This window comes from Epinephelus fuscoguttatus, linkage group LG15 (genome assembly GCF_011397635.1).
Source record: "Epinephelus fuscoguttatus linkage group LG15, E.fuscoguttatus.final_Chr_v1".
Classification (NCBI taxonomy): domain Eukaryota; kingdom Metazoa; phylum Chordata; class Actinopteri; order Perciformes; family Serranidae; genus Epinephelus; species Epinephelus fuscoguttatus.
In genome coordinates, this window is record NC_064766.1 from 28,625,019 (window position 1) to 28,652,735 (window position 27,717).

Genomic DNA, 27,717 nt, shown 5'->3' on the forward strand with positions numbered 1-27,717 from the left:
CCTATCAGCAAAGCCAACAGAAAATAAAATAAAAGGAAGTACATTTACATCACATAACATGGGTGTAAATGTATTTTTCTGGCAGTATTTTCATTAAGGCTATCACCCACTGGTTCTCAATGGAGCGCCCAACAAAAACAGAAAGGCCTCTTGTATTTCACTTCATTTTGAATTAACCGGTTAATTACCAGTTAATGGATGTCAGCCATCGAAAGCAAAATTAACAGAAAGTGACATCCCTAACTGCAGTGAATGTGAAATTGGAGGCTGGCTTTCATTTCATTTCAAGTTTAGTCTCCCAATCTGTATACAGAGGCCGTACTGTCTGCAGTGGATCATATATTTAAAGCAGCGTGGCCACTGATGCTTCACATTATTCTGGAGTTTAACCTCCTCTAATTCCTCTTGATTATGCAAAATAAATGTCACCTCAAGGGCCACTGTGAGACCAGACATTAAAGCTTGGGAAGTGAGGGAAAAAGTCACATTAGTAAAGAATTTACCTTTCAGACTAATAAAATGTGCAGCCAACTGTTAAGTATCAATCTACCAATGGTCTTACAGGACACAGGAGTGAATGAGAGTTTGAAAGAGATTGATGGGTATATGGGGTAAAATAAGGAGAGAGTGACGGTGATTTTGCACTTACACATATTACCACCAAAGTATACAAAGTACTCATATTTACTTTATGTAATCAGATTCTCAATTTGAGTAATTTCTGTCTTGTATTTTCTAAATAATGTGACACTAAAAAAGAGGAATAGCTCAGCTTCTCAAAGCTAGTGGTCGATGTCAGTGGTGGACAAACCGAATTATTCCTGACTCCATTTATTGTTGTTGGCAAGTGGTTAAGGCTGAAAAACACAGAGACTTTGTGCGTCTCCAAGGTCATAATATTTAAAGAGAGGAAGGCATAAAAAGAGAACAATATTTAAGTAATTACAAGCTATTTATCTAAAAGCTGCCACCTCCCTTCACCTAAGCATTAGAGGAAACAGGCTCCATTAATGTCCCTTGTTGACCAGATACTCTGAGGAAAAACTGACTGATATTGTTCAGTGAAATGACTGTGATCAAGGTAATCACAGCAGCTTCCTGTTAATTCTCCACAACAACTCCCATGTCCAAATAGCCCATTAACAGTTTGAAATAAAATGATGCCATTATTGGTGAAAGAAAGGACGCTCTGCAGGGTTGTTTTTTTTTCAGCTGTGTTTGTAGAAATAATAGCACTGGTGTGATACTGTTTTTAATTCAGCATCTGCTCAAATTATGACTTGAAAGATGTTTTAGTTTTTGCCACAGCTGCACCGTGAGCTTGTCTCTCAAACTGTTCTGCATCAGTGAAATGCAGCTTGATGTTTGAAGCTTAAACAGGAGTGAAGCGCGATGAATAGCTAATCAGTTTTTAGACACTTAAGGCAAATGTGCTTCATCTATTAAAAACTCTGATAAGCTTAGACCTTTTCATGGTCTTAGCTCAAAGTGGAGGCTATGGCTGACTTCCAAATACTCTAAAGTGGTGAACTGGAAGTGTTGAGGGGCCCCAAATGGGTATAATTTAGTCATATATTTAAACATCTGTTGGCCTGGCCTTATCACAGGGCCCAACACGTCAAGTCATGAATGCTGTAAACTAGAGAATTTATATTGGATTCTGCCTGTACCAATATCAATGTAATAGGTTTTTTTTAATGTATAAACACATCACATGAACAAACATTTTTGATCCCTTCAATTTGGATTCTTTTTTTTTTTAACATGTCTAATTTTTTGCCACAAAGATCCCCCTTCCAATATATAGACATGGTGCATACATCAGCTGAATAATCTTATCACATTTATATTGATGCTGGCAAATTCTAGTCAAGATATGCCAGAGATTAAACAAGTTTTAGGTAATTTAAAAACTTTGTTTCCAGTGTTTAATGTTCTTTAATAACTAAATGTAAGGGATCATAATCTACATATGTTTGTGTACTGTGTATGTGTTAAAAGAAAAAAAAAAAGTTGTTGGGTAGGTATGAATTGTTATTAATGGCTTTAACAACAGTGTCGAGCTGTTTCAGTGTAGGTGAATGTTTGTTGGGTAGGGTAGCGTTTAACAACTTGGTGTTAGCCATAGCGTTAGCTCAAGCTATCCGGGCAGACAGTGAACTGATCACTCACAGAAAGGAAAACAGCACCAGAGACGGTCCTTCAGCACTGCATCTAACCTAATTACAAATACTGCATATATTAGGGATATTCCTAATGACTAATTTCCCTTTAACGTTTAAAAGGAATTTTTTACTTGGACTAGTCTAAAGTCAAAAGGCAAGAAAACCTGCAGAAAACAGTTCAAATTGGGCACAATTTTATCTACAAGGTTAAAACATTTTCCGTAGAAGTATTTCGGACATGTTAAGAGCCATTTGAAATGGCTAATTGTATTTTTCAATGACTCGTGTGCCCAAAAGCACCTCTTTCTTTCAGCCTAGCAAGAAGACAAAAGACACGAGAGTGCCTAAGGATCAAACATATACTTCACGCATCGAATGTCCACGGACAGCTGCGACCACATGCACACGTTTCCATGCACTGAGTCCGAGAGCACACGTGTGTTTGGTAAAGGGACACAGGGAGAACTGTTTATGATCAGAGCCACTGGTTAGTTTCACGTGCTGATTCAAACTCCTCCCACTTTCCTCTAGGTATCTTCATAATTAGCTCAACCGACAGGTAATTCTGATACTGACAAGCGAGGGGAGCAATGTTTATCATCTGGTCCACTACTTGTGCGCATCCTTAATATGCAACTATCAAATCTTAGTATGCCATTTCTGAACTTCTGTTTTAAAGCTCTGTCAGGCTTTGTCTTGGATTCAGAGCCTACAATTATGATTATTATAACTATTATGATTACTATAACCCGTCAGCAACCACCCCAGCCAAAGCTTTGGTTATTCACTGTTGATTAGTACTGCAGCTCCGGAGCCCAAAAAATTATATTGAGGACAGCCCTGAAATGTTGGCAGATATATAAATTTCAGATGGATTTTTTTAACTCTCCAATACCGATGGCAGTCATCCTCAAACAATCCACCACTGGCCTGCCTCTACCCTCCACAAAATTATACAGCTCACTGTGGGACACTACCCAAACACTATGAAAAGTCCTATTTACAAGAACTGGGAGACACTAAAAACACTGTAGGAAACTCTCTCTCTGGAAACTAAGATGCTCTAAATAACATCACAGACAACCTAGTTACAGAAATAAATAAAACTTTTCATCACTTACATATAATGTGGGTTATAGCTAGACCACTTAATCATTTTCAAATGGAAATTTGAAGGAAAAAACCCAAACCCAACTGTGATATTACTGTTCATTGGAACAATTAGTCATACATCACTCTCACCTCGAGTGCAATCGTTATTCATTATCTCAAATGTTATCCAGAGATGTATGCTAGTGAGAGCACTGTAGGTGTTGATGACAGTATAGGGAGTGAGAGGGTGTTAATTGCGATTGTTTATGTGTGATGCAATTAAGAACTTAGAGTGAATACCAACTTGAAAAGCAGAATTATAGAAAAATTAGTAAAACAGAAAGCATAGGCAGACACACATATCAGTGCTTCTGCATAATATTATGAAGAGAAGCACACAGTACACATATTCAGCTAAACAGCTGTCCGAGCACAGTATGTCAGGATAAAAAAAAAAAAAAAAAAAAAAAATCTAAATGACGTTCTGCTCTGTTTGCCTCCAAGATTGTGCTGACAGAGCAACACTGCAGACAGGTAATCATATTCAGGAGGACCTGAGGGCACATAGCAGCATGCTAACACACTAACACTCTCAGTTATATAGACTATCAACTGACTGATTATAGCAGATAATGATTTTGACAGTACCTGCCTGGTTTAGACACATGGTTTAATAGATATTGTCAACATGAAGCGGTTGCTGCATCTCTGTTTTCTCTTTGGTGCTAAATGTTCATCACTATGATCTCCATGCACTGCATGTTCAGGAATTATTTATCAGTCAACACAGAGTTCAAAACTGCAACACCTTTATAAATAACTGGTCTTAAAGGGGCAGTGGATCAATTTGATGCATTAAATTCAGTTTACTGGTCAACAGGAGCCCAACTCACCCTACTGGATGCATTGTGTGGCTCTTGAGGGAGCCTTCTGATGTTTGAAAAAATAACTCTGAGGATGTCAGGGCTTTTTCCATTAAATGACCAATTCAGAATTTGTCCTTTTAGCAAATTATTTTCATGGATTTTATGTAGCGATACACTGGTTTCAGGGTATACAATAAATGTTTGTTTGACCAAAAATAACCTTTCCATTTTAATTCCTTTAAGGGTCATTCTGACTGATAATAATATAAATTCTGTAATGCAATGACACCGTGAAACAGCAAAGTTTTCTAAGATGGTTATCTTAGAGTGAAAATCTCACATCGTTGTCTCTTGTAGAGATGTAAATGAAACGGATACCAAAATTCTGAAAATGTGATGGTACTCGTTTTTCTCTAGTCCCATAGATAGTGGTAATGCAATTCATCTGAACCTAATGAGGCTGTATATACGCCTACAAATGTTCTAGTCCACCACTGAATGCCACAGGAAGAAGAAGAACGCCTACCAGCTAGAGGTGTAACGATCCATTGATCTAGATCAATATATCGATTAAATGATCAACAATCCAATGTCATCGTTGCAAAGTGAAAACAACGCTCCATATCGCTATCTTTATTTTGAATGTCTGTGCCACCGTCAAACAGCGGCAGGCAGATGGCAAGCAGCTAACAGAAAGACGATGAGGATGAGGATTTTACACCCCAACTACCAGCACAGAAGAATAACAACATATGGGAGATGGTGACAAGAGCAGCTGCAGCTACAGCTCCAACTCGACTCGTTGAAAAAGGTATTTACACTATGCTACAAACGCCGGCAGCATTATGAGGCACTGAGCGTGTATTCTGCGCCGAGCGCTGCATGTTTGGCGAATTTTTTCTGGTCAGCAAAAGCATGTTTAATTTTAGGTAAAATGCTATACTCTTTACTGTCATTTTTTAACCAGACATCCAGTGTGGACGAGTGGCAGGACAAATAGCCTACCGCAAAGACAAATTGTGACATCCCCACGAACCCACATCAACTAGTACCTTGCATTTAAGAAGGAATCATCTATTTAAATAAAATACAATTAAAATATTTTTTATTGACAGAGAGTGTCTTTAAGTACATGGGAATTATTGTTTTATCTTTGTTTTTTTACCATGGTATCAAATTGGGTATTAAGAATTGTGGAATTTCACTGGTATTTGAATTGACTCCTAAACTCCTGTTATCGTAACATGCCTAGTCTCGTAATACTTTGTCTGCATTCCTCTCAGTTAAAAGCCCATTTGTTCTTTCCAAAGATTTTTTTCCAGGAGAGATCAGAAAATGTAAAAGCTTTCATGAGCTGAGTATAACTTGAGTTAATATTGCAGGACATAAGTTGCCAGCAGGGACCGGTAAAGAGGAACACTGCTTCAATGAAAATGTTTTAGATCCCTTCTTTTACTGTGTTGGTTAAGTAAACAATCGGCTAGGCAATTGGATGGATTAAAACACAACCAACTGGTGGCGTTATTTTTGAGGCAAGCAAGTCCATGACCTATACAATATTCATGGAGTGACAGCAGTAAGAGAGAATGACACTGGTTTTAGCTGCAGTCTTGGCAGACACACCACAGAGGCAATCATTAATCATTTACACTTCCCTACCACCACACTGTGCATTAGAGACTTAGTGCACAGGAAGCACACATGACATTAAATGTCTATGCATATGTGTGACTGTGTGTGTTTGACTGCTCCAGAAACTCCCACCCACAACCATGTGATGAACACGAAAAGCTGCAAGCATACACACGGAAAGTTACATCCACTCGGAACTTTTCCTGACACACACGCACACACACACCCACACCCACACACACACACACACACACTGGGTTTATATACAAAACTGCTGACATTTGGACAAACAAGCAGAGTTCATCACTGCACAGTGTGAGCTGTTTTAGACAACGTGAGAGGTGGCTGACTGGGATCAGTAAAGACAGAAACATTAAAGAGATGTAAATGATCGAGGTTGGAAATGACAGCGAATGCCACAGAGGAAGTCAGAGACACGAGAAGGGTGAAGATACAGAATCACAGAAAAAGGGTGTGAGGGAGAGAGCCAAACAGATGGAGACAGAAACTGACATTTGACATTTTAAATGTCTTTAATGAGTCACTGACGCTACATGTGACACGGCAGACAGGAGTGGGGAGTAAAAATAAACGAAAACATTGACATAGGAAGCTAAAACACACCATCAATTTGAAAATGTAAAAGCAACACAGGCCTGCAGAACAAATAGCACTACCCAATACCAGACAGACATTTTCAAGAGTCAAACCGAGGGATATCCAGAGGGCACAGCAGAGAGCCAACCCAGGCTGATGTGACCAACAAGATCCTGGCTGGCAAAGAGATGCCCAGAAATAGCGGCAGCCTCCGCCTCTCGTGTGCCCAGCCCTGCCTGCTGTGACATTACCTGCCTACCACCGCATAATCATGATGAATCGCTCTGGGGCCTGCCGCCGACCGCTCACACCGCCAAACAATGAGTGGCAATGGCAAACATCACCACACCACGCAGCCTCTCTTCCTTTATCTTCCCTCTTTTCTCTGTCATGATGCTCTCATTTTTTCATTATCTCTGCCTCTCTCTTCCTCTCTAACATCTTGCTGCTCCTCTGTCCTTGGCTTCTGTTCCCTCTACACATTGTCTCTCTCCTAACCCTCCTTTTCTCGCCTGGTCTGATTCTTTTTTTCTATCTATTGTATTTTCTGATGCATCTCTGTCCTCCATCTCTTCTTTCAACTTCAAGGGGGGGCAGACACCAAAGAAAGAAAGCTGGAGGTTCAATACATCGAAGGACACTGGAGGTGACTTACGCCTGCATGTGACAGACCGAACAATAATAGTCAAACTGATATTTAAAAATTCTAGTAAGCTCTTGAATAACTCGATGGCAAATGATGTCAGTCTGCTGCAATGTGAACCGTCGTTATTCTGCTCTGTAGTACATCCAGTAATAAGATACCAGACTTCAGACATCAGTGGTTTTCCAGATGAACTGTAGTTCTGAGGCAGGGAAGCCATTTATGTGAAATTGCATAGTGTTGCCAATATTTTCTTCATGGCATTTGTTTTCGACGTCATCTCTCAGCATAAGAAATTTTGGTGGTGAGGTCGCTACAGGGGTGAATGTGATATATTTGGAGTATTATACTCCCATCGTGTCACGAGAAAGAAGACTGTGGAGGGCATTTTCTGAATTTAATACTAAGCCAGGCCATATTACTCTCAGCAGTTTGTTTTAATCTACCACAGGGATCCGGGTGGGAAAGAAAACACTGTTTATCATCACTTTTCTCCTAAAATCAATACATGACAACGGGGATGAATTACATATTCTGCAAAAACAAAGAGGGTAGCATCACCGCCTCAGATTTTTCCAAATCACACCACTGCTGCAAAATCGGCCTCATTTCTCAAAGACAGTCAAAATAACACAGAACTAAAAGCAGAAAGTCCTCCGAATATAATGATACTACTCGACAGAATGCCTGTAAGAGCTGGTAAAATGCGAGATGGAGAATTTATGTCACGATTTCCTGGGCAATTACCAGTGTTTCCCCTTCACTTTGCTCCTCTAGGCTACTGTCTAAATAAAGAAATGATGCTTGAGAGGCAAACGGCACCTTGAAAGGTAAACAGTGTAGCTCTTTAATACTGTATGGCATCTCAGCCTCTCTGTGAGTGCCAACGTGAGCAATCTTGCGGTAACGGTCACCCGAGTGGGCAGTGAGAGGGAAGAGAGACAAAGGTCAGGGGGTTAACAAGAGGAGTTAGCTGGCCATCTTCTCCCTGATTTGTCTCATCCCCAAGCATCTGTCAGATCCTTTGTGGAGCTGCCATCTTGGACCACTCCGCTCACAGCTGATCCCTATTACTGGGGAGGACAGCAGGCTTATTACAGAGGCTGAGGAGCTGCTAAGTGAATGTGTACGCCTGTGTGTGTGTGTATGTGTGCATTTAATGTGCACGAGGGAAAGAGGGATGTCAGTGCAAAGGCTATGGGGGAAAGGGCAGCTAAAGGAGGGAAGGTATAAAGGAAGCAGGGAGAGAGAACACACACACTAATGTCCAATAAAGGCAAACAGCCATTACATCACTAACTTGCGAGCCTGGAGCTGCCATAGCTGCTAAAAGAGCACTTCCCTTTCTGATGACAACTCAGAACCATTTTCTGGTCAATTACTTTAAATAAAGTATAATGGGAGAGCGGTCACACGGGGAGAGAGGAGAGAGGATTGATGATGTGTTTTAATGCTAATACATCTCAAACCAATACATCAGCAGCGTGATCAGTGCTCTCTTATTCACTTCCATACACTTCCATTCTGGCTATTTCATCTGTGACCCTCTCCTCCCCTCTACTCCCCCTCCCTCTCCACACTACTGCCTCTGGGGCTCTGGCTTTCCTTCACAAAAACATCCTGTTTTCTCTCACTAAAGATCTATCGCCTGTGACATGTAATAAAGCGTAATCACAGGTTCAAAGCACCACCAATCGGAACTTTAAAGGTGAATGGTGATGATATTCAACACGATCTAACAGGCTTTTAAATGACACATTTATCAATGCAATGTGCTCCAGGTCAACCCATCGCTTTACAAATGTACAACATATATCAGTGACACAGTCAATGTTGCCAGTGGATTACATAAATGGAAAAATGAAAGCTGTTAAGTTTTTATTGCCTGTAGAGTTGAATTTACTCATCCAATAATCTGGAGGAGAAAAGCACATTTCTGACTATGGTGTTCTGGTGTAAAGTAAATTATTTAGTCTCAGAAGGATATTGAGAGTATGTTGCCATAGCAAGGGGGCTGGGTGTTTCAAGTAATTCCTTGTTTTCAACTATCAAAAGTAATTTCTGCACACCAATCTGATGTGCCAGTGTGGTGGCGCTGTCTTTTCAACTCAGTACAATAAAGTATTGTCTGCTTGTGAAGAAAATTGACTATAATTATGGAGGAAAAGTGCCACAGAGATATGGGGGTGAGCAATCCACACACAAAGCCTTGGCATTTTAATAGAAATTTAACAGTTCAGTCGTGGGTTAATTGTGACAGGTAGACTGATGAGGACGTTCTTGCTTCTTCTTGCCAGGCTTTTTGTTTGGAGGACCGTCATTTCTTTGATCTGACTGCCTTTGACTTTAGAAAAACAATGCATAAAAGTTTATTTAACACGAAGGAGTCATTTCACTGTCTCGCGAAACATACTGCCTCTGTCTAATCAGACAGAACAGACGGTGTTTGAAAAAGAGACCGACGGAGAAAGAGGAGGGAGAATTGTTTTAATTTATTTTCCTGTGTTTACCTTTTCATTTGACAAAGGGTCGGTGTTTGGCCCTCTATTATTCAGTCTATGTATCAATGATGTCCCTAAATCAATAATCTCCCCCTTATGTGAGACTGTAAATGTACACTGATGACACTAGTGTATACACACATGGAAAAACAGCAGTGTTAGCAGCTGTCAAGCAACAACTGCATTGTAAAGGAACACACATTGGCTTGATCATTCATTTGAGTCTAAATGTTAACAGGACAGGTCACCTGAATTCAGTGCATCTGCTACAAGCAAAATATAAATAAAACGGTGGCAAAACTTTTTACTCAGAACTAAATCAACAGAGTGCTACATTCCTGCTAATTAAAGAAATCCTTGCATCAAAATGAGGTGCTTCTTCACCTAGTTCAGTGGATATCCTATGGATATGTCTCCTCCACTGTATAATTTTTTACGGATGATGACAGTTGATGGATGGATGATTTTCATTTAGCCCATCTGCAGTTGCAATATCGCGGATTTATTTTTTTTTTTTTACAGGCTGCAGCTGCAGGGTGAACGTAGCGAGCAGCTTCCCCAAAGTGGAGGCTGGCTGTTCGTTTGGGGAGCTCATTTTTTGATATGCAGTAGAGCTTTCTATGAGCAGAGCAAGTATTTTAAATGTCAATATCGCAGCTGATCATGTCATTTAACTGGGGGAAGCCAAAATCGTGATCGTGATTACAATTTGATTAACTGTGCAGCCCTAGTTAACACCATAAAGTACAACTTAGCAAACTTTAGAAGTATTTGAAACTGTCTAGACTATCTCTAGAGGATCCTTTCCCATATGCTTTACCACATTACGTGGGGGCAGACCTCGAGTTCTTATACAAACAAACTCTAAAAACTCTGAACAAAAAGCCATTGCATTTTCATTCTGTAATTCTAAAATATACTGGGGGCTAAAAATGTTGGTAAAAGAATGCTTTAGCACTGTAGATTGTGTTATGAAAATGACAATTTTCAGGGCGTCGGTGGCTTACTGGATAGAGCAGGCGCCCCATGTACAAGGCTGTTGCCGCAGTGGCCCAGGTTCGACTCCAGCCTGTGGCCCTTTGTTGCATGTAATTACCCCTCTCTCTCTCCCCCCTTCATGCTTAACCATCTCATCTATAAAGGCAAAAATGCCCAAAAAAAATCTTTAAAAAAACAAAACAAATGCTGGTTAAATATGTACGTGGTGGCCAGATTTGCTTCACTCAACAGCCAAAAAAAATAACTGAATCCATCGAATGGCTGGTGGATTTTGGAGTCCACCAGCCACAGTGGCAGGTGGACAAAAAGTTTACTTCCAACCCTGATGGTTATCTTTTCACAACCTTAAGCTAAATTTCTGCCAGCAGCTAGCTAGCATACATTCAGCGCATTAGCTAGCCAACAGCTTAAACAATACAAGACGCACAAGCTTTGCATCCATTAATGTTCCCATAAGTTGTTGATGCGAAACTCATTTCAACACAATACAAATAAGATTTCACTTCAGTCGGGACATGCATGATAAAGTAACGCAAATGTCAACATGTCATTCTGCACTAAAACTGTGATTGTGGAAATAAATAATATTTCAACAAAGTGTACGCAATTGCCTGGAGTGGAATTTGACCAAGTAGTGAGCGTTAATCCATCAACTGTTAATACTGTCAACAACCGTAGCAAATTTACCTGCAGTCACCAACAATGGTGATCACGGGTGTATTCAACTCATGTTAATGTCCGAGTAAAGTGTCAATCACTTGTGTCGTGTTGCAAGTGTAATTTCTGTGTATAGTGGTAGCTTTTATCTATTGCATTTTCCTACTGTATAGCTGTATTAGCTTATGATAAATAATATAATAAAATAGTAAATGAGTTTTCAATTTATGTAATTTGGGGGTGGGTGGTGGCCCCAGACCCCCTTAGCAGTTTTGCCCCCCCCCCCAATATTGACTCCATAGCTACAACCTTGGGAGACATACAATTCACTGACCTCTGAGAATTTCAGATTGCACAAATTTGTGCCTACTTAATAACATTTTAAATGGTCTGGCACCTCCTCAATTACGTGACTTTGTGCATACTCACTCAGTATTAGATCCCCAAGAATATCCTATATAGGAGATTGTATTGTACCATTTCTTCGCATTGCATTCGGGCAATCAGCTCTCTCTGGAAAAGCCACAAATCAGTGGAACACCCGGCTTGACAGCCTGAGGAGCAGCAGCTCTATCGCTATCAAACCCAACTTAAAAAGTTTGTTAAAAGCTACTTGGCTCTGCACTCACTGACCTTGAATTCTATCTCTTATTGTCTTCATGACTTGCTTTTATTTGACAGGCATACACTGGTGATTTGCTATTGTGTGTAGCTTTCTATTGCTTGTCTTGTGCTCTCTTATGTGTAACATTACAGTACATTTTCACTCTGTATTGTTTTCTGTTATGCTGTCTCTTTGTTTTAACCCGCCAAGGGACTACAGATGCAAATTATCTTAAAATTATAATCTGGCACCATGCATCAAATGGTGACATTTATGTGTTGAATTGTACAAATAAAAAATGAATACAATCATCAAAGCCAACACACCAGTACCTCATATAGGCACTAACAAATCCTCATACAAGACATGACTGTCAGTGTAAAGACCAAGTTTCTTTTCATGACAAACCGTCAATTAACCTATTACAAAACACACACACACACACACACACTCACACATTGCATATCAATACAATACAGAGCAGTATGAACACTGTGTGCGATCAACTGTAAATAATACCCTCTTCTCAGTCTTTCCTTGACAACTCCCAGGAGGAAATATCACCCAAAAAAAGAATGTCATTGTCGTATGTGAGAGTAGGTGCTATCTGTACATTTGAACATTAGAATGCACAAAGGCCCAGCGGAGCATTCGCTGATAAAAAGGATGTTTCATTTTCCTTGTGCGATGACGAATGTCAATCGATTAACAATAATGAGCTTGAAAAACCTGGGTAAGCACCATTATCACAGTGTGCAAAAACAATGCTGAAATTGCAGAAAGATTAATAGGATTTTTTGCTGACAGGGAACAGAGTTGTAATAGCAAACGCTGTGGACCATGAATAAAATAAACAGAAAATGTCATTACCCCAGAGTAAGTAAAAATTAAAACTCATCTGTTGTGACATGGACTTGATGGGAAATGTTGCTATGCTGACACAAGACTTGTGGGCGGTAAAATACCGCTCATTCCTTTCGGGACAAACAGAGGGAGAGGTGGAGAGAGAGATACAGAAAGGTGGAGAGCAGGGGGGTTGCGTATGAGTAGTCAGCACTCAGGTTGAAAGGTCGGATGAGTATATAGCAAGAGCGCAGAGAGGAGGAGGACCAAATGACTCTGAGGGCAGCAACAGACTATACATCAAAAACACTGCAAATGGAAAAAACAAAGGCAAAGCTGGAGAGTAAATTACAAGTCGGAAATTGAGGTTCCGTTCTGACACATCCAAATTTATGGATCAGGGGAACATGCAGTAGGTGACTCACGGTAATACAGTGTAAATTGCCTCATAAGCCCTATACCTACAGTTCATCTTCTGCGGACACATACAAAAAATTATACTTTGAAATTATAAACAAAACTGCGGATAACACAAATGAGGTCATTAAGTCCCTGGGGAACACTTCCTGTTATAATAACTGGTGACACGGAAAAGTCAATATTTGTGCATGTGCTAAACTATAGCAGGTTTTGATCTGCTTAATACAAAGCTGATAAATAAGCAGGAATTTGGGAGATCTAATATGTGAGTAAATATACAAGGAGGACACTTATTTAAAGGAAAACTTTGCTGATTTTCAAAAAGCTCTGTGTCATCACAATGTGTGCAACATGTGCAGGTGAGTGGTGTTTGTATGCCGTGAGTGCCCCAATGTCTTCACCTTCAATAAGTGAAACTGGTGACACATTTTGTGTCAAGGGTTGTGATGGTAGGAGATTTTCACAGTACGATAACCATCTCAGAAAATAGCACGGTTTCACGATATACCAGTATTACAGAATTGATTATTGCAAGTCAAAATGACCCTTAAAGGAATGAGAACGGAGTGGTTATTTTGGTTGAACACATGTTTTATTATATTATTAAAACTTGAAACCATTTTTTTTTTAAATGGAAGTTTGTGTACAAAGTCTCCCTTTTCAAAATAACTCAAATAAATAGGGATGCACGATAATGTCAGTACAACATCAGCCAATATTGGCTTTAACATAAATTTGCACAAGAATGAATATTATATACATTGAAAAGAATTGTATTTCATGTATCAGTTATCGGCCAAATAAATTGCTATATATCAGCATATCGGATATCAGCAAAAAATAAATATTGTAGATAAGCAAAGATAAGCAAAGATATTATAACTATCAATTTTAACATCACAGTATACTTTAAGACCAGTATGCCGTTGCAACTCTATTTATGTCATTGGACAGATTTTTGTTCACCAGCTGATAGACGGGGAGCTCCAGGTGTTCTAACACTGTTCATCTGCACACACTGCCCACGCTGCGATGACACAGAGCTGATTAAAAATCGGCAAAGTTTCCCTTTAAAGACCTGACAAATACAGTGTTCAGACTATTTTAATTTGTACCTAGAATTCTGCAACAGCAAAAAGAAATAAAGTCTAGAAAGCTCCTTTTAATGTCTCTTCATATTTAATATATTCAATTTCTGCCAAAAACACGTCATAACTTCCTCACCTGTGCTGTACACAATCAAAGCTGAAGAGCACGGACAAGGTGAGCAGGAAAAAACACAAAACACGCTACATGAAAGAAGAAAGAAGAAGAAGAAAGTGTGTTTTGTCCACTTTTTTTCAAAGGATCGAGAATTTCAGAAAATACAGATAACAAACCAGTTTCTTATTCCCACTGGGGAATTTTAATTAAACAACAAATATCTCCCCACAAGAACATTTAAAAAAGAAATACTGCCCATTTCTTATTACAGTATATAATTATTAATTTTGTAACTTGAAAACTTCTGGCACTTCAGTGTGGATTCACTGAGTATGTCAGGCACATGTTTTTGCACCTGACAAGGCTTTAATAAATGAAAAGTACTCATTTGCTATTCCATCAAAGAGGTCATTTTTCAGGAGAAAATTAAAACAGGACATTAGGAAAAATTAAATACAATTTTTGACTTGGCTGTTTTAACAGAAAATATAAAAGTATATGTTTGGTTTTCAAACTAATCTGTTTGTAATATGCCTGTAATAGAAATTTCCATTTCTTTTCATGCAATGTAACATCACATTATAAATGTAATATAAGCCCGAGAGGCATGAAGCACCTAATTAGCAGGTGTCTCAGGTAGGCATATTGGTACCTGATATGCTACTGAGATGGATTTTGCACAAACAATCCATTATACACACAAAAGAGACGCGATATACAAATGTGATAGACACAAAAACACAGATTTGGACACAGCAATGTCACCTCAAAACACAGCTACACTTCATAACCACATCATTTAAATGATTTATAAATGCTACAGCGAAGGAGTGCGGGGAGTGAGGGATAGAGAGTAGACGAGGATGAGAACAAAGAGGAGACATGAAGGACGATGGCAGAGGTGAGGACATACTCTCTGTCGTGAGGTGAAGCTCGAGAATGGCAGATTTACAAAGGAAGGAGAAGATGAAAACATGAAAGTGATCCGAGAGAGGAGAAACAGGGGTATTTGCACTGACACACGCAAATCCAAACCCTCATATCTAATGTGCTGCTGCCAGGAGGGGAGAAGAAAAGAGAGACAAAGTCAGTGACACAGACAGAGACAGGTGGGGTGGTAGAGTCCTGGAGGAAGAAACAGGAAGATAGACAGAGAGAAACAGAGATAACACTTCTGACTGATGACTCGTGAAAATTAAAACCTTTCTTCTTGAGGACATGCTTTCATTTTCCCTCCCTGCTGTGATTCCTTTATTCCTGAGCAGCGATTGTAGCTTCAGGTACACCAGGTGCAGGCGTCTGTGTATGCATGCGAACGTGACTGAAGGTATGAGCAAAACCACACAGACTTGCTTTCTTGTCTGTTTTTCACACACACATACACACACGCAGACAGACACAGGGTTATGTTCAGTCTCCTCGCAAGATATTCTTTTGTTGTGATTTGTTTTTCAGTCACACACTGAGTTGCCTTGTAGGCAAAGTATTAGAAAACTTAAAAGAATTCCCTTTGGCATGACTTGCCGTAGCACCTGTGATGTTACACTATGTAGTTTCACTTTGTAGCCTACCTCTCCAATATTCACGCAAACCTGTGGTTGTACAACATCTCCAGAATCATATCTCATGATGGAAAGTACATGGCTCTTTCATGATTACCACTGGAGGGAATCAGAAGAAGCAATAAAAAAAAATCAAATATAAAGCCATTTCAAAGCGTATAGCAAGGCTTTGGACTGACTATACAAGAAACCCACACAGGACAACTTGAAAGGGAGATGAAGGAGATGACTTAATCCATGTGTGAGTGGGTGCGCGTGTGTATCTGTGCGTGTTTCTTATATTTGGCTAGAAATGAGCACACACTACAGTGTTAACACATTTTATTAGGTGTACAAATACACAGCAGGCTAATAAGTTTGTATTGGAATTATAATTAAAACAGTGTGCAGTGGTGCATGTCTTCATAACTTCAGGCTTTATCATGAGTCACAACAGACCCCGGTCTGGTGTTTAATAAAGGATTGCTAGGCTTGTGTACATAGAGACTATAAGATAACGCTTCAATGACACCAGCTCATGGGACACAGCAGAGGCACAGCGCCTCAGTCTAGTGAAAACTTGCTGCTGAACATTGCTCTATTCAGCCAAACTCTGACTGAGGACAAGCCATTTTCAAAATTGGTAGCAGGGCTCAACAATAAGGATTTCCCGATTGCCTGGGGCAAGTAAAACTCAAGGTTGGGCATGTAAACTAACAACTCACTTGCCCGATCGGGCAAGTTGCTAAAAATAGTAAAAGTTAATAACTAACTGATAAAATAAATGTATTTTAAAACGTGCTCTTCGGCTCTGATGCAGCAGTCCGTCTGCCTGAAGTCACAGGCACAGCTGTGTAACAATGTCCTGCCCACAACCCCCATTGATATTATTTTGTGCGACGGACGCTTCATATAATAACATAACAATATACTATTTATGTCATCGTGTCATTTCTGTCTCTACATGGTACGCGTTAACAATTCTCCTCTGATCTCTGTATCGCGCAAGGCGGAGTTCTGCCACGCATTTTCCTGACCAAACCTGACCCCGAGCCCGGTGCAGCTTGTCAGCACAGACAAACAGCTGTTCGCACAGCAGCGTAGCACGGCACTCGTGCTGAGCTTGTGTTGCCTTCAGGCATTGTCACGTAAATAAGTCATAGCACAAAACAGCAGCATGTCATGTGACTTTTTACTTTTATTATATTCAATAAAATTGTATGTTCCTAAATGTTGAGACACCTCATATGCAAGCTAGACAGACATTTCACCTGCTCATACTGTGCACACATGTAGCCTACTGTATGTACTTAGTCCTAAAGAGCCCTTATGGTGCCAGTAGATACATAGAAACATCCCAGCAGGCTGTGCTTTGCAAGCATACAAAAAAAGTTTCACGCATGTGAAAATTAGTTTTCATGCATGTGCTTCACCTCCGCTGCTACAACTCCTTCATTAGGGGAAACACTGCTGTGTGCGTTTTGTGCAACAGGTGGATGTGGTAGTCTACTGGTAGAGTAGAGAGAGAGCTAAGTAGCGTTGAAGTAGAGTAGAGCAGGGCAGAGAGATGGAAGCAAAATATATTAAACCCGGTGTTAATACAGCAGAACTGGAGAGAGGGGTGAAAAATCAATAGAGGTGGGCATGGCTCAAGTAGGGCGCTAAATTATAGATGGAGAACGATTGACAAATTTTTCACTTTAAGCCCTGACACTGTCATTTTTGTGTAGGAATGAAGCTACAATACATGACATATGTTGTTTTAATTAATAAATACAGTGTGAATAAAGATTACATAACATAAAAATAACTGCAGTCTTTGTTATTTGATAGCCGCTTAAATTAAACAATTTTTATAGGGCAAGTAAAAACTGACTTTGGGCAAGTAGATCTCTGACCAACTTGCCCTGACCGGGCAAGTGAAAAAAAATCTTAGCGTTGAACCCTGGGTAGTCTTGTATACTAAAGGAATATCTCAAAAGAAGAAGATTTCACAAACAAAAAACCTCCATAGAGTTCCAGGGGCACTCAACCTCCTTCTTAGTTGACCTTGGATCTGCTCTTGCTGCCAACACTAAGGCTATTTTCCAGTGTTTTTACTGTAATGTCAGTGAGAGCAATTGAGCTAAATTTAAATAAAAGAATCAGTTGGCCTCATCAGGAAAATGTTGTAAGACATTACTTCAGAGACAAAGACTTTTAAAGGTGATGATGAAACTAGTAAAATTATACATCGGGTGACCACATTCATATATTTAATAAAGAAAATCAATGGAGGTCACTTAATTATCTTCAGAATCCATTTTTCATAGCTTGTTTCGTGTTTCTTTGGGCCACAAGCACAAAACCCAAGGCTAGCAATCAACCGTCAGTCATCGGGGCTTTTGCAAAGGCAGTAGGCCTACATCCGTGTTATCCTAATTCCATACATCAAAGCTGATACACATGCTGTTGAGTATAAATGGTCTCTCTGCGAAATAGCACTTACTGCCTTTATGTTGTGGCCACTTATGGGTATTGCAACATATGCAACTTCAGTCCTTAGATATTTGGATCTATGTACCTCTCTCTCTCTTCAGTCTTTATTCTTCATTAATAATAATAAAAATGTTGTTTATATAGCATCATAAAATCAAGTACGATTTCAAAAGAGTTGCAGCAGAGTGGAGCATGGCTCACCCTACTCTCTCTCTGATTGGCTAGTAGTCATTGCCTTTTTTCGCTGGATTGGTTAGGTTTAGGCATGAGGAATGAAATGGGTTAGGGTTAGTGTAAGAATGTCAGGGTAAGTCGGAAGCATGGTAGGGAAAAAAAATATCGCTATCAGCAAAGTCAGAGCTAGTTAAAGGCTAAAGTGAACAGATACATTTTTAGCTTTCTTTTAGAAATATTTAGCGATCTAGCCTCCCTGATATCTATAAGTAGTGCGTAATTGACAATATATTTAAATAATATTTTTGATGTTTTTTGGGCGATTATTTCATATATCGTTGTTTGTCTTAAGCAATATCATCAGCAGGGGAATTTCAATATCACCCAACCCTACTGACAACTGAGTATACACTAGACAACACACTGAACAAATGGTCACTAATGACTAGAAGTCTGTCAGTAGATGACCTCGCAAATCCTGCAAGAAAGCCTTCATTCTCATATCGAAACAAACATGGGGGGCAACTAGCAGCAACTGCACCGAAAAGGCCAAAAAAAGAGAAAAAATGCACAGCGTCTGGCAGACCTGGCAAGGAGGACTGTTTAGTCTATATAAAGAACTGAGCTGAGTGAACTTTGGAAAACAAAGCAGACCTCAGGTAAGGTAATGCATTTGTTGTTGTTGGTGGTGGTGTTTTTTTACCAGTATGATTTCCTCAGCAACACACAAGTGACATCATCGGTTGCCGATATCGGTTCCAAATAAACGCTTCTAAACAATCTTTACGTTAAAGACTGGAGGTCCAGACTAGAACAGACCAGGTCCAAATCATCAGGCCCAAATCATTTTCATTATCAGCTCAACACTTCTGATGCGTCCCTGCCTTGACCCATGAACCCAATCTTCCGTTACACGAAATTCTGTCTCTGTCTAATTCTTTCTGTTCCATTATTTGTGTTTCTATTTCTCATTATGCCTCATACATTTGTGTTCCTAAAGGACATAGTGGGAAATGATGAACAAATCAAAAAATAAAAAATAAAAAATAAGTAAAAAGGGAAATGATAAAAATTCTCACAGAGAATCCACTTGCACATCAGATTCTCGAATCATGTTTTTCCTTTTTTGCCTCTTTCTGCTCTTTCCTTTCCCATTACTGTTTCTGCTCTCTCACTCTGTCTGTCTCTTCAACAGCACCACCTCAGTCATTTTACTGACAACCTGCCACCTGGCGAAGGGAAAAATGTGTGTGTGTCTTTATTAAGAAATAAAAAAGTGTTTACTCAGATAGTTTTGACGTACAGCAGTGTCCAAGTGTGCAAATGTGTGTCCACCATGCATCAGCGAGAGAACAGGGCAGTGTGTGTGTGAGAGAGGGTGTCTCTCAGAAGTCAGCACTGCATGCAATGTTTATCCACCACATATTGAGCAGTGCTGACCAGAGAGCCCCACCGGGGCCATTGGACCAGCTGGTGTGATACTGGTGTACACACAACCCCACACAAACATCTCTCTCTCTCTCATACACACAACAAACACACTCATTCTCTCCTTACCACACATACATCATCCTATGGCAGCCCTTCCATTTCGCTCCTCTCCTCCACCTTACGCCTCATCAGACATATTATAATTAGCCGTGCTGAGTAATTAACATCCAAATTAGGACATTCATTTGCATATCTGCCCTCATTTGCATATACTTCCAGCAACACACACCTGACATTCCTCCACACGCTTATAAATCCCAGTACAAAACACAAGGGTACTCAGGCTTTTGCAACACAATTGCCTGCCATCACAACTCATGCACACACCTTTTTATATTTGGCAAACCTGTATTTTTTTTCTCCTTTGTGAGGCATTAGAGAACAAAAACTGGTGATAGCAAAGGAAAGAGAAGGCTTGAGGCGGAAGGAGGCTGAGAAAAGGTACAAGGGATGTAAAAGAAAGAGAGATTCTGGACAAGCTAGGAAAGGGAGGGAATATAAATGGGACTGAGAAGGGGGCTGGTAATAGAGGTACCCAGGATAGAGTGAGAATGTGACACACTCCAGATGAGAAAAGGCAAAGTAAGACAGAAAGAAGACTGCCTCACCATTTATACAACTCACTTAAGCCCATAAAACTTTGGGATTGAATCCAGGGCGGTGGAGAGAAGGAGCAGCAGCTCTGGAAATCAGAATGAAGGTTGCTCGAGCTTGGAAAAATAAGTGAGAAGAGGAGTGACGAAACACTTCTCTCTCGCTGTGACATTTGCCCTCTGAATGGCATCAGCCCAACAGAGCGAGGCAACAAAAAGCGAGAGAGTCGGAGGAGGAGAGAGTGAGAGAAAAAAGGGTGGAAAAACACAAGCGAGAAAGCCGAGGAAAGAAAGAGAATAGAAAGGGCATGAATGACAGTAAAGAGGAAAAGAGCGACAGGACGCGCAGAGCAGTTCCCGCCAGACATTGTTTCACCAGTCATTGCACAGAAGAGGAGAACCTGAGTTATGCTTCTGCGTTCCACATCGCTTTCACGATTTATGTTCCGGCGAGGATAATGCAGCTAGACGGCTCTGTTGAAAAGACACCCATAAATCTGATCTTGTTTTCGATTTTTTTCGGCCCGATTCTTTCTCTTTCAGCACCCCTCAAATCCTTTCAGCAGACATTCATCTGCTCTGGTCTATTTCCTGACTTCTTATGTAAAGGTATTCAGCAGCAAGCCTTTGTCTCATGTATATACTGTATTCTGCTGAGCTTGTAGAGCTTGTAAATGCAAAAATCTACACACACACACACACACACACACACACAAAAACTCACTCTTTCTCTCTTATATAGCTAGAAAACACCCAGCCTGCACACAGAGGACTTAATCTATTCCTTTTCCAATGTTACAAGGAAATGGCTTCACTCAACAATACAGAGGTTTATAAAATCCTAAGAAATTACAATGACTCCTTAACTGAGTCAAAGCAGAGTTCACACATCACATTCACCTTTGGAAATTGAATGAGTCATTTAAGTCTCTACAGAAAACTGCCTCCTCTCTAAACTTAATCTAAACCTAGTTAGCCATCCCTCTGGCTCCCGGCCATATGGAGGTCTTTCATAAACAAGGAAAATAATGATAATGTTTGGTTGAGCGCAGACAGCCAGTCAGCCCAACACTCTCACTCCAGAGACCCAATTAATACCACTGTAAACTGCCGCTGCCCTTCATAGGCAATACCAGTCGACGCCGTGTATGTGTGTGAGTGTGTGTGAGTAAGTGTGTGTGAGTAAGTGAAAAAAGAGAGAGAGAGAGATGTGAGAGTATCACAGGGTGAGGATGTGATTGAATACGACGCCCTGACCGTGGCTGCCCTCCCCGAGCACCAATCGATTATCATAGTTAGAAATCATCCTCAGATCACTGACCAACCAGCCAATCATGACCAGCAACATAACCGCTGATATCTTCAATAAATGTCATGTTTATGGTGTTATTTATCATTTCAAAAGCAACTGGGGCATGTAAGGTTGCCTCCGAGACATAATGTTATGTGAGGAAGAGTTTCCCCGCAACCTGAGGGTGAAATAAGTACTTATGTACTGCTAGTATGTGAATTCCAACAATATGTTAAAGGGTGGGGGGGGCGACAGAGCAGAGTATCACAATATCTTACGTGGCAATATGATATTATATAAATTTTCAATATTGTCAATGCAAATTAAACTTTTTTAGCCTATAATAGCAGTTAAATAAATTGCTTTTTCAGTCTACGAGATACATTTTGCTGCAAAAATTACTTAGTGCAATGAACAGACTGAAAACCTATCAAATATAAACAGATGCTGACAAACTTTCTCTTTTAGGACATAATTTCCAGTTGAAAAAAGGTACTAAATCGCAATATATGTTCGTGATAACATTGTATCATGAGCTAAGCATCGTGATGCTATCATATCATGGGGTCTCTAGTGGTTCTGTCCCCAATTTGATAAGCAAATGAAATTGTGGTCAGTTATGTCTATATTAGAGCTGAAATTATTAGTCATCAATTAATCTTTTAAGTTATTTTTCAAGCTAAAATACCAACGATTCACTTATTAGTGAGTATTTGCTGCTTTTCTTATGTTAAAACAAGTAGTTTGAAGATATTACTTTGGGTTTTAGGTGATTTTCACTATCTTATTAAATAAAAAACAGATGCTAACATAGTGTTTCTTTTGGGAAATAATTTACAGTTGAAAAAAGGTAATAAATCGCAATATATGTTCGCAGTAACGCTGTATCATGACTAAAGCATTGTGATACTATCATATCGTGGGGTCTCTAGTGATTCTCTCCCCTATTTGATAAGCAAATGTAACTGTGGTGAGTTATGCCTATCATCAAAGCTTAAATTATTAGTCATCAATTAATCTTTTAAGTCATTTAGCTAAAATAGCAACGATTCACTCATTAGAGAGTATTTGCTGCTTTTATCATGTTAAAACAAGTAGTTTGAAGATATCACTTTGGGTTTGAGGTGATTTTCACTATCAGATGCTGACATAGTGTTTCTTTTGGGACATAATTTACAGCTGAAAAAAGATAATAAATCGCGATATATGTTCGCAATAATACTGTATCATGACTATCATATTGTTTCTAGTGATTATCTCCCCTATTTGTGTAGCAAATGTAACTGTGGTGAGTTATGTCTATTAAATTAATCTTTTAAGGCATTTTTCAAGTTAAAATACCTACGATTCACTCATTTGTGATACTTATGTAATGTATAAACTGAGTATATTAGGTTAAAACAAAATGGAGATGTTTTTCGAAAGTTGGGTGATTTTCACTATTTTCTGTCATTCTATTGTTTGAAACAAACGATTAATCGATTAACTGCTGATTAAAATAATCTTCAGGTGCAGCCCTAATTGTCTGTTGGCGGTTATTTGACAGCTTCACTTCATTTATCCCTCCGCCCATCGTTTCACAGTGAAACTACCTAGCTTTACAGCACAGCTGTAACTTCCCTGTAAACTGAACACCTGTCCCGTTAATTGCCCTGTCCGCCATTACACGAACTTTGAGTAACTAGGCAGTAATTAGCGACGGAAAAAAAGCTCTGAATATAAAGGAGAACTTCACAAAAAAAGACAAAAAAATAGAACTAAATGGCGACGAAGTTGTTGGACGGACGGTCGGTGCTCTCCTCGCCAACTTGAGCAACTCAAACGCGATAAAGCGGTCAAACATGCCGAAGCCAAGTTGATTTTTTTGTCCATCTTTTTCTTTTTCATCTTCCTACCTTTTCCGCCGAGAGCGCAGGAGTGGCCCCAGATGAGCCAGAGCAGCACAACAGGGACCCCGAGTGTCTGCATGGTTGTCGCTCAGTGTGTGGGTGATGTCTCCCCGTCCTCTCCTCTTCCCGAAATCCTGGATCACCTCCCAAGCGCGAGGATGTTTTCAACTCGTCGGGCGCGCGAGGGATAGTCGAACGGTGGAGAGACAACCACGGCGCACTGTGAGCAAAGAGAGCGAGGGGTACTGACGTTTAAATTGCGTCAATAAAACAAAACTTCCGGTTTGTGGTTTTCAAAATAAAAAAACAATCGACTGATAATGTAAAATAATGTCAAATAAAGGTATTAAAACAAGGCTACATTTATACAGAATAAAATTTGAATTATCGTATGAATTGTATTTTCACACTAGTGATTATTGTTGCCCCAAAAAAAGGTTTTTCCACAAGCATGACTAATCGTATACATTTATTTTGAAGAATAAAAGGTTTCTTCTTCGGGGGAAATCTAGCTTTGTTTAGCGTACTTGACGTGTATCTGTTAATGAGAAGGAGCAAGTGAAAGAGAGGAGGGAATATAGGGAGGGGATCTGTCTGGGATGAGTGTGAGTGTGTCGGTAGTTTGGTGTTAAGAGGGGAAAGGATTGATTTTGAGCTCTGCTGCAACCGAGAATTTGCTGTCAGAGATTGCATTCCTCCAGAGGAATACAGCTACAGTTATTCAATCAATTCAATAAACCCAAAGCTATGGCAGGGTAGGACACCAGAGGCTTACCACAAGCCCAGAAAATGAAGCAATGACTGATTTATTATGGGAGGTAGAGAAGCACAGTGACATGAGCACACAGGGAACATTAATGCTCTGGTGATAGAAGTTTTTCAACATGGGAAACAGCTTCAAAATCAGTGTCTTCCAACCTTGAAGCGATGTCTACTGCTGCTACTGTCTGAGGAGGTATTTTCAAGGCAATAATCAGGCTATAATATATATTCAAATATGCAAGTACACACTGCTGTCCAAAATAAGCATTAGCTTTTTCATTTTCTGTATACGATTATACTGTTAAGGGTCAGTGGGGGGGCTGGAGCCTATCCCAGCACACATTGGGTGCAAGGCAGGGTACACCCTGGACAGGTCACCAGACTATCACAGGGCTGACGCATAGAGACAGACAACCATTCACACTCACATTCACACCTACTGCAAATTTAAAGTCACCAATTAAACTGTGAGGAAACTGGAGTACCCACAACTCCACCCTGGATTTGAACCAGGAACCCTCTTGATTATCTTATTGATAATCATAAATAAACATAAATTGCCTTTATTATTACGAACATTTACAGTATGATGGTGGATGGTGGACATTTGCAGCATATTTGTTGTATTCTTCAGATAGCCCAGGTGAAAGCTGAGTTAAGTTTCAATAATTTAGTTTGTGTTGCATGTGTAATTTATTAGGGTTGAGCCACATACTTGGATGAAATGAGTATCCAGTACAGATAATATACTTTAAACAAGCACTTATTAAAATGTGTCAATGTCGGCACTCCTGGTTGAGGAAAATCCTCATTTGGGTAGCTGTGTTTGAACTATTACTCTTCTGATCAAAAATGATCTAAAGCTCATATCTAAGATTTTTTATGTAAATAGTTTTCTTGTAAATAATAAGTATTTAAACTTCTGATCAACTCATATCAATTTCAAGCTTCAATAACACCTTCAGATTAAGTCCGACCCATATTCAAATTATACCACAACCACTTCCAGATTAAACCCCGCCCATGATACGATACAGATAATGTAGTTGGCTGAACAGTTATAGTCATAGTCGACCCAAAGGCACGCAGACACAAACGCACTGGGATGCATCGAGACGCATTGGCCGCCATGATGCGTGCTTGCGTCTCAAAATGTGTTGTCCATTTTTTTGATACGCAACACAGCAACGCATGTAATATCATACATTGCCAGCGGGGGTGATAACGCAAGCGACGTACTTGAAATTAACCACTTTTTGTTATTCACAGAAGAAGCAGGTATGAAATATGGCTCAGAGGAGGAAAAACTTTGTGAACTTGTACGGGCACACCCCCATTTATATGACAGTTCTAGTGCCCTGTAGAGAAAAAATAGCAGTACTAGCTAGCTACAGCAGTACTAGCTAGCCGGAATGTACTGGTGACTCTGCTACCCTCTACTGCACGAGCGATGTATCGCATTTCAAGTGTCGCCCGCGTCGTTTGCGTTCAGTGTTGACTATGAAAGGAAGTGCGCTGCTCGCGTCGCTTGCTCCCGTTGTGTGACTTGTGCGACTATGAAACGGCCCTTACAGACACACATAGAGATCGTTTAGTCGCTCAACCAGACTTTAATAGACAGTCACTTATTGCATATTCATCCATCCATTTTCATCCACTTATCTGGGGCTGGGTTACGGGGGCGGCAGGCCAAGCAAAGCACTCCAGACGTCTTTCTCCGCAGCAAAGCTTTCCAGCTCCTCCTGGTGGACCCCAAGGTGTTCCCAGGCCAGATACATAATCCCTCCAACATGTTCTGGGTCTGCCCCTGGGATTCCTACCTGTGCGTTGACACTGGACGCGAATTCGCAAATTCGCGCGTCAAGATTACATACAAAGTCAATGCAAAGACGCGATTAGACGCGAATTCGCGCCGGGCGGCGCGATGGACGCGTTTAGCGCGATGCGATGGACGTGATAGACGCGATGGACGCGGCGCGATAGACGCGAAATTCGCGTCCAACGCCTCATCGCTCGAGTTGAAAATATTGAACTTTTGAGGCGAATTCCCGTGACTCTGTACCGCGACAGCCAATCAGCATTGAGATTCTCCCGACGTCACTGGCGTGTGTCAACAACAATAAACTGCTACTCACCGGAGACAGATGGACAGGCGCTCCGCAGCTGAAATGGAGCGGCTGTAATTGGTGTCCTGCCCGGAGATCCTGGCGCCAACCCTCGCCAACAGGTCCTCAAACTGGGCCCCAGTCAGCCTGAAGTACCGCTGAAAGCGGCTATCATCCAGACGGAGTTCCTAGAGGAGGTGGTGAAACTCGCCGAGCTGGATGCGCTTCTGCAGGATAGGGTGAACCCAAAAACGACGGCGTTTGGCCCTCCGACGCTTCTGGGACTTCCAGAGGTAAACAACAAAGCAGCGATGGTGGTTATCTTGCCATGGTCGTCAGTGACGTCTTGACGCCCCGACGTCCCGTTGTTGATGCCGAGATGAAGGAGAAACTTATCATTGCGGTGAGCGGCTACCCGGAGCTATATGATACTACGTGTCTACTCTACAGAGACCGCAACAAAAAGGAGCAGGCTTGGGTGAAAGTTGCCGAGGAGACTGGTCGACTTGGTAAGTTCTGTAAATATGTGTGTTTAATTAGTTTGCAGAATGGTTGTACTATGAACGTTAGCACTAGCTTAGCTCCGGTTAGCTTAGCTCCGTCATTCCCGCTACTTGCGCGAATGACACGATGACGCGAATGAACAAAATGGTCAGGCGTCGAAACTCGGGCGTTACGGGCGGTGCGTTACTCGCGTCACGCGCGTGCAATTCGCTTCATTCGCGTCCGGTGTGAACGCACAGTACCAGTGGGACGTGCCCGAAATACCCTTAACAGGAGGCGCCCTGATCCTGGTCAGATGCCTGAACCACCTCAACTGACCCCTTTCAACGCAAAGGAGTAGCGGCTCTACTCCGAGCTCCCTCCAAATGTCCATGCTCCATACCCTATCTCTACTGTGCGTTCACACCGGACGCGAGTGAAGCGAATTGCACGCGAGTAACGCGTCGCCCGTAACGCCCGAGTTTCGACGCCTGACCATTTTGTTCATTCGCGTCATTCGCGCGAGTAGCGGGAATGACGGAGCTAAGCTAACCGGAGCTAAGCTAGTGCTAACGTTCATAGTACAACCATTCTGCAAACTAATTAAACACACATATTTACAGAACTTACCAAGTCGACCAGTCTCCTCGGCAACTTTCACCCAAGCCTGCTCCTTTTTGTTGCGGTC

At 40.7% G+C, this 27,717-nt stretch overlaps 1 protein-coding gene across 1 annotated transcript in view; it reads right to left on the minus strand.

Annotated features, from left to right (window-relative positions):
* Positions 1-23,888, minus strand: part of clstn2a (calsyntenin 2a) — a 230,103-nt gene extending 206,215 nt beyond the window's left edge. The window contains exon 1 of the mRNA XM_049598117.1: positions 23,686-23,888. Within this exon, the coding sequence (XP_049454074.1) occupies positions 23,686-23,758 (73 nt within the window). The 5' untranslated portion in view covers positions 23,759-23,888. The remainder of the gene's footprint in view (positions 1-23,685) is intronic.
* Between the last annotated feature and the right edge of the window lie 3,829 nt (positions 23,889-27,717).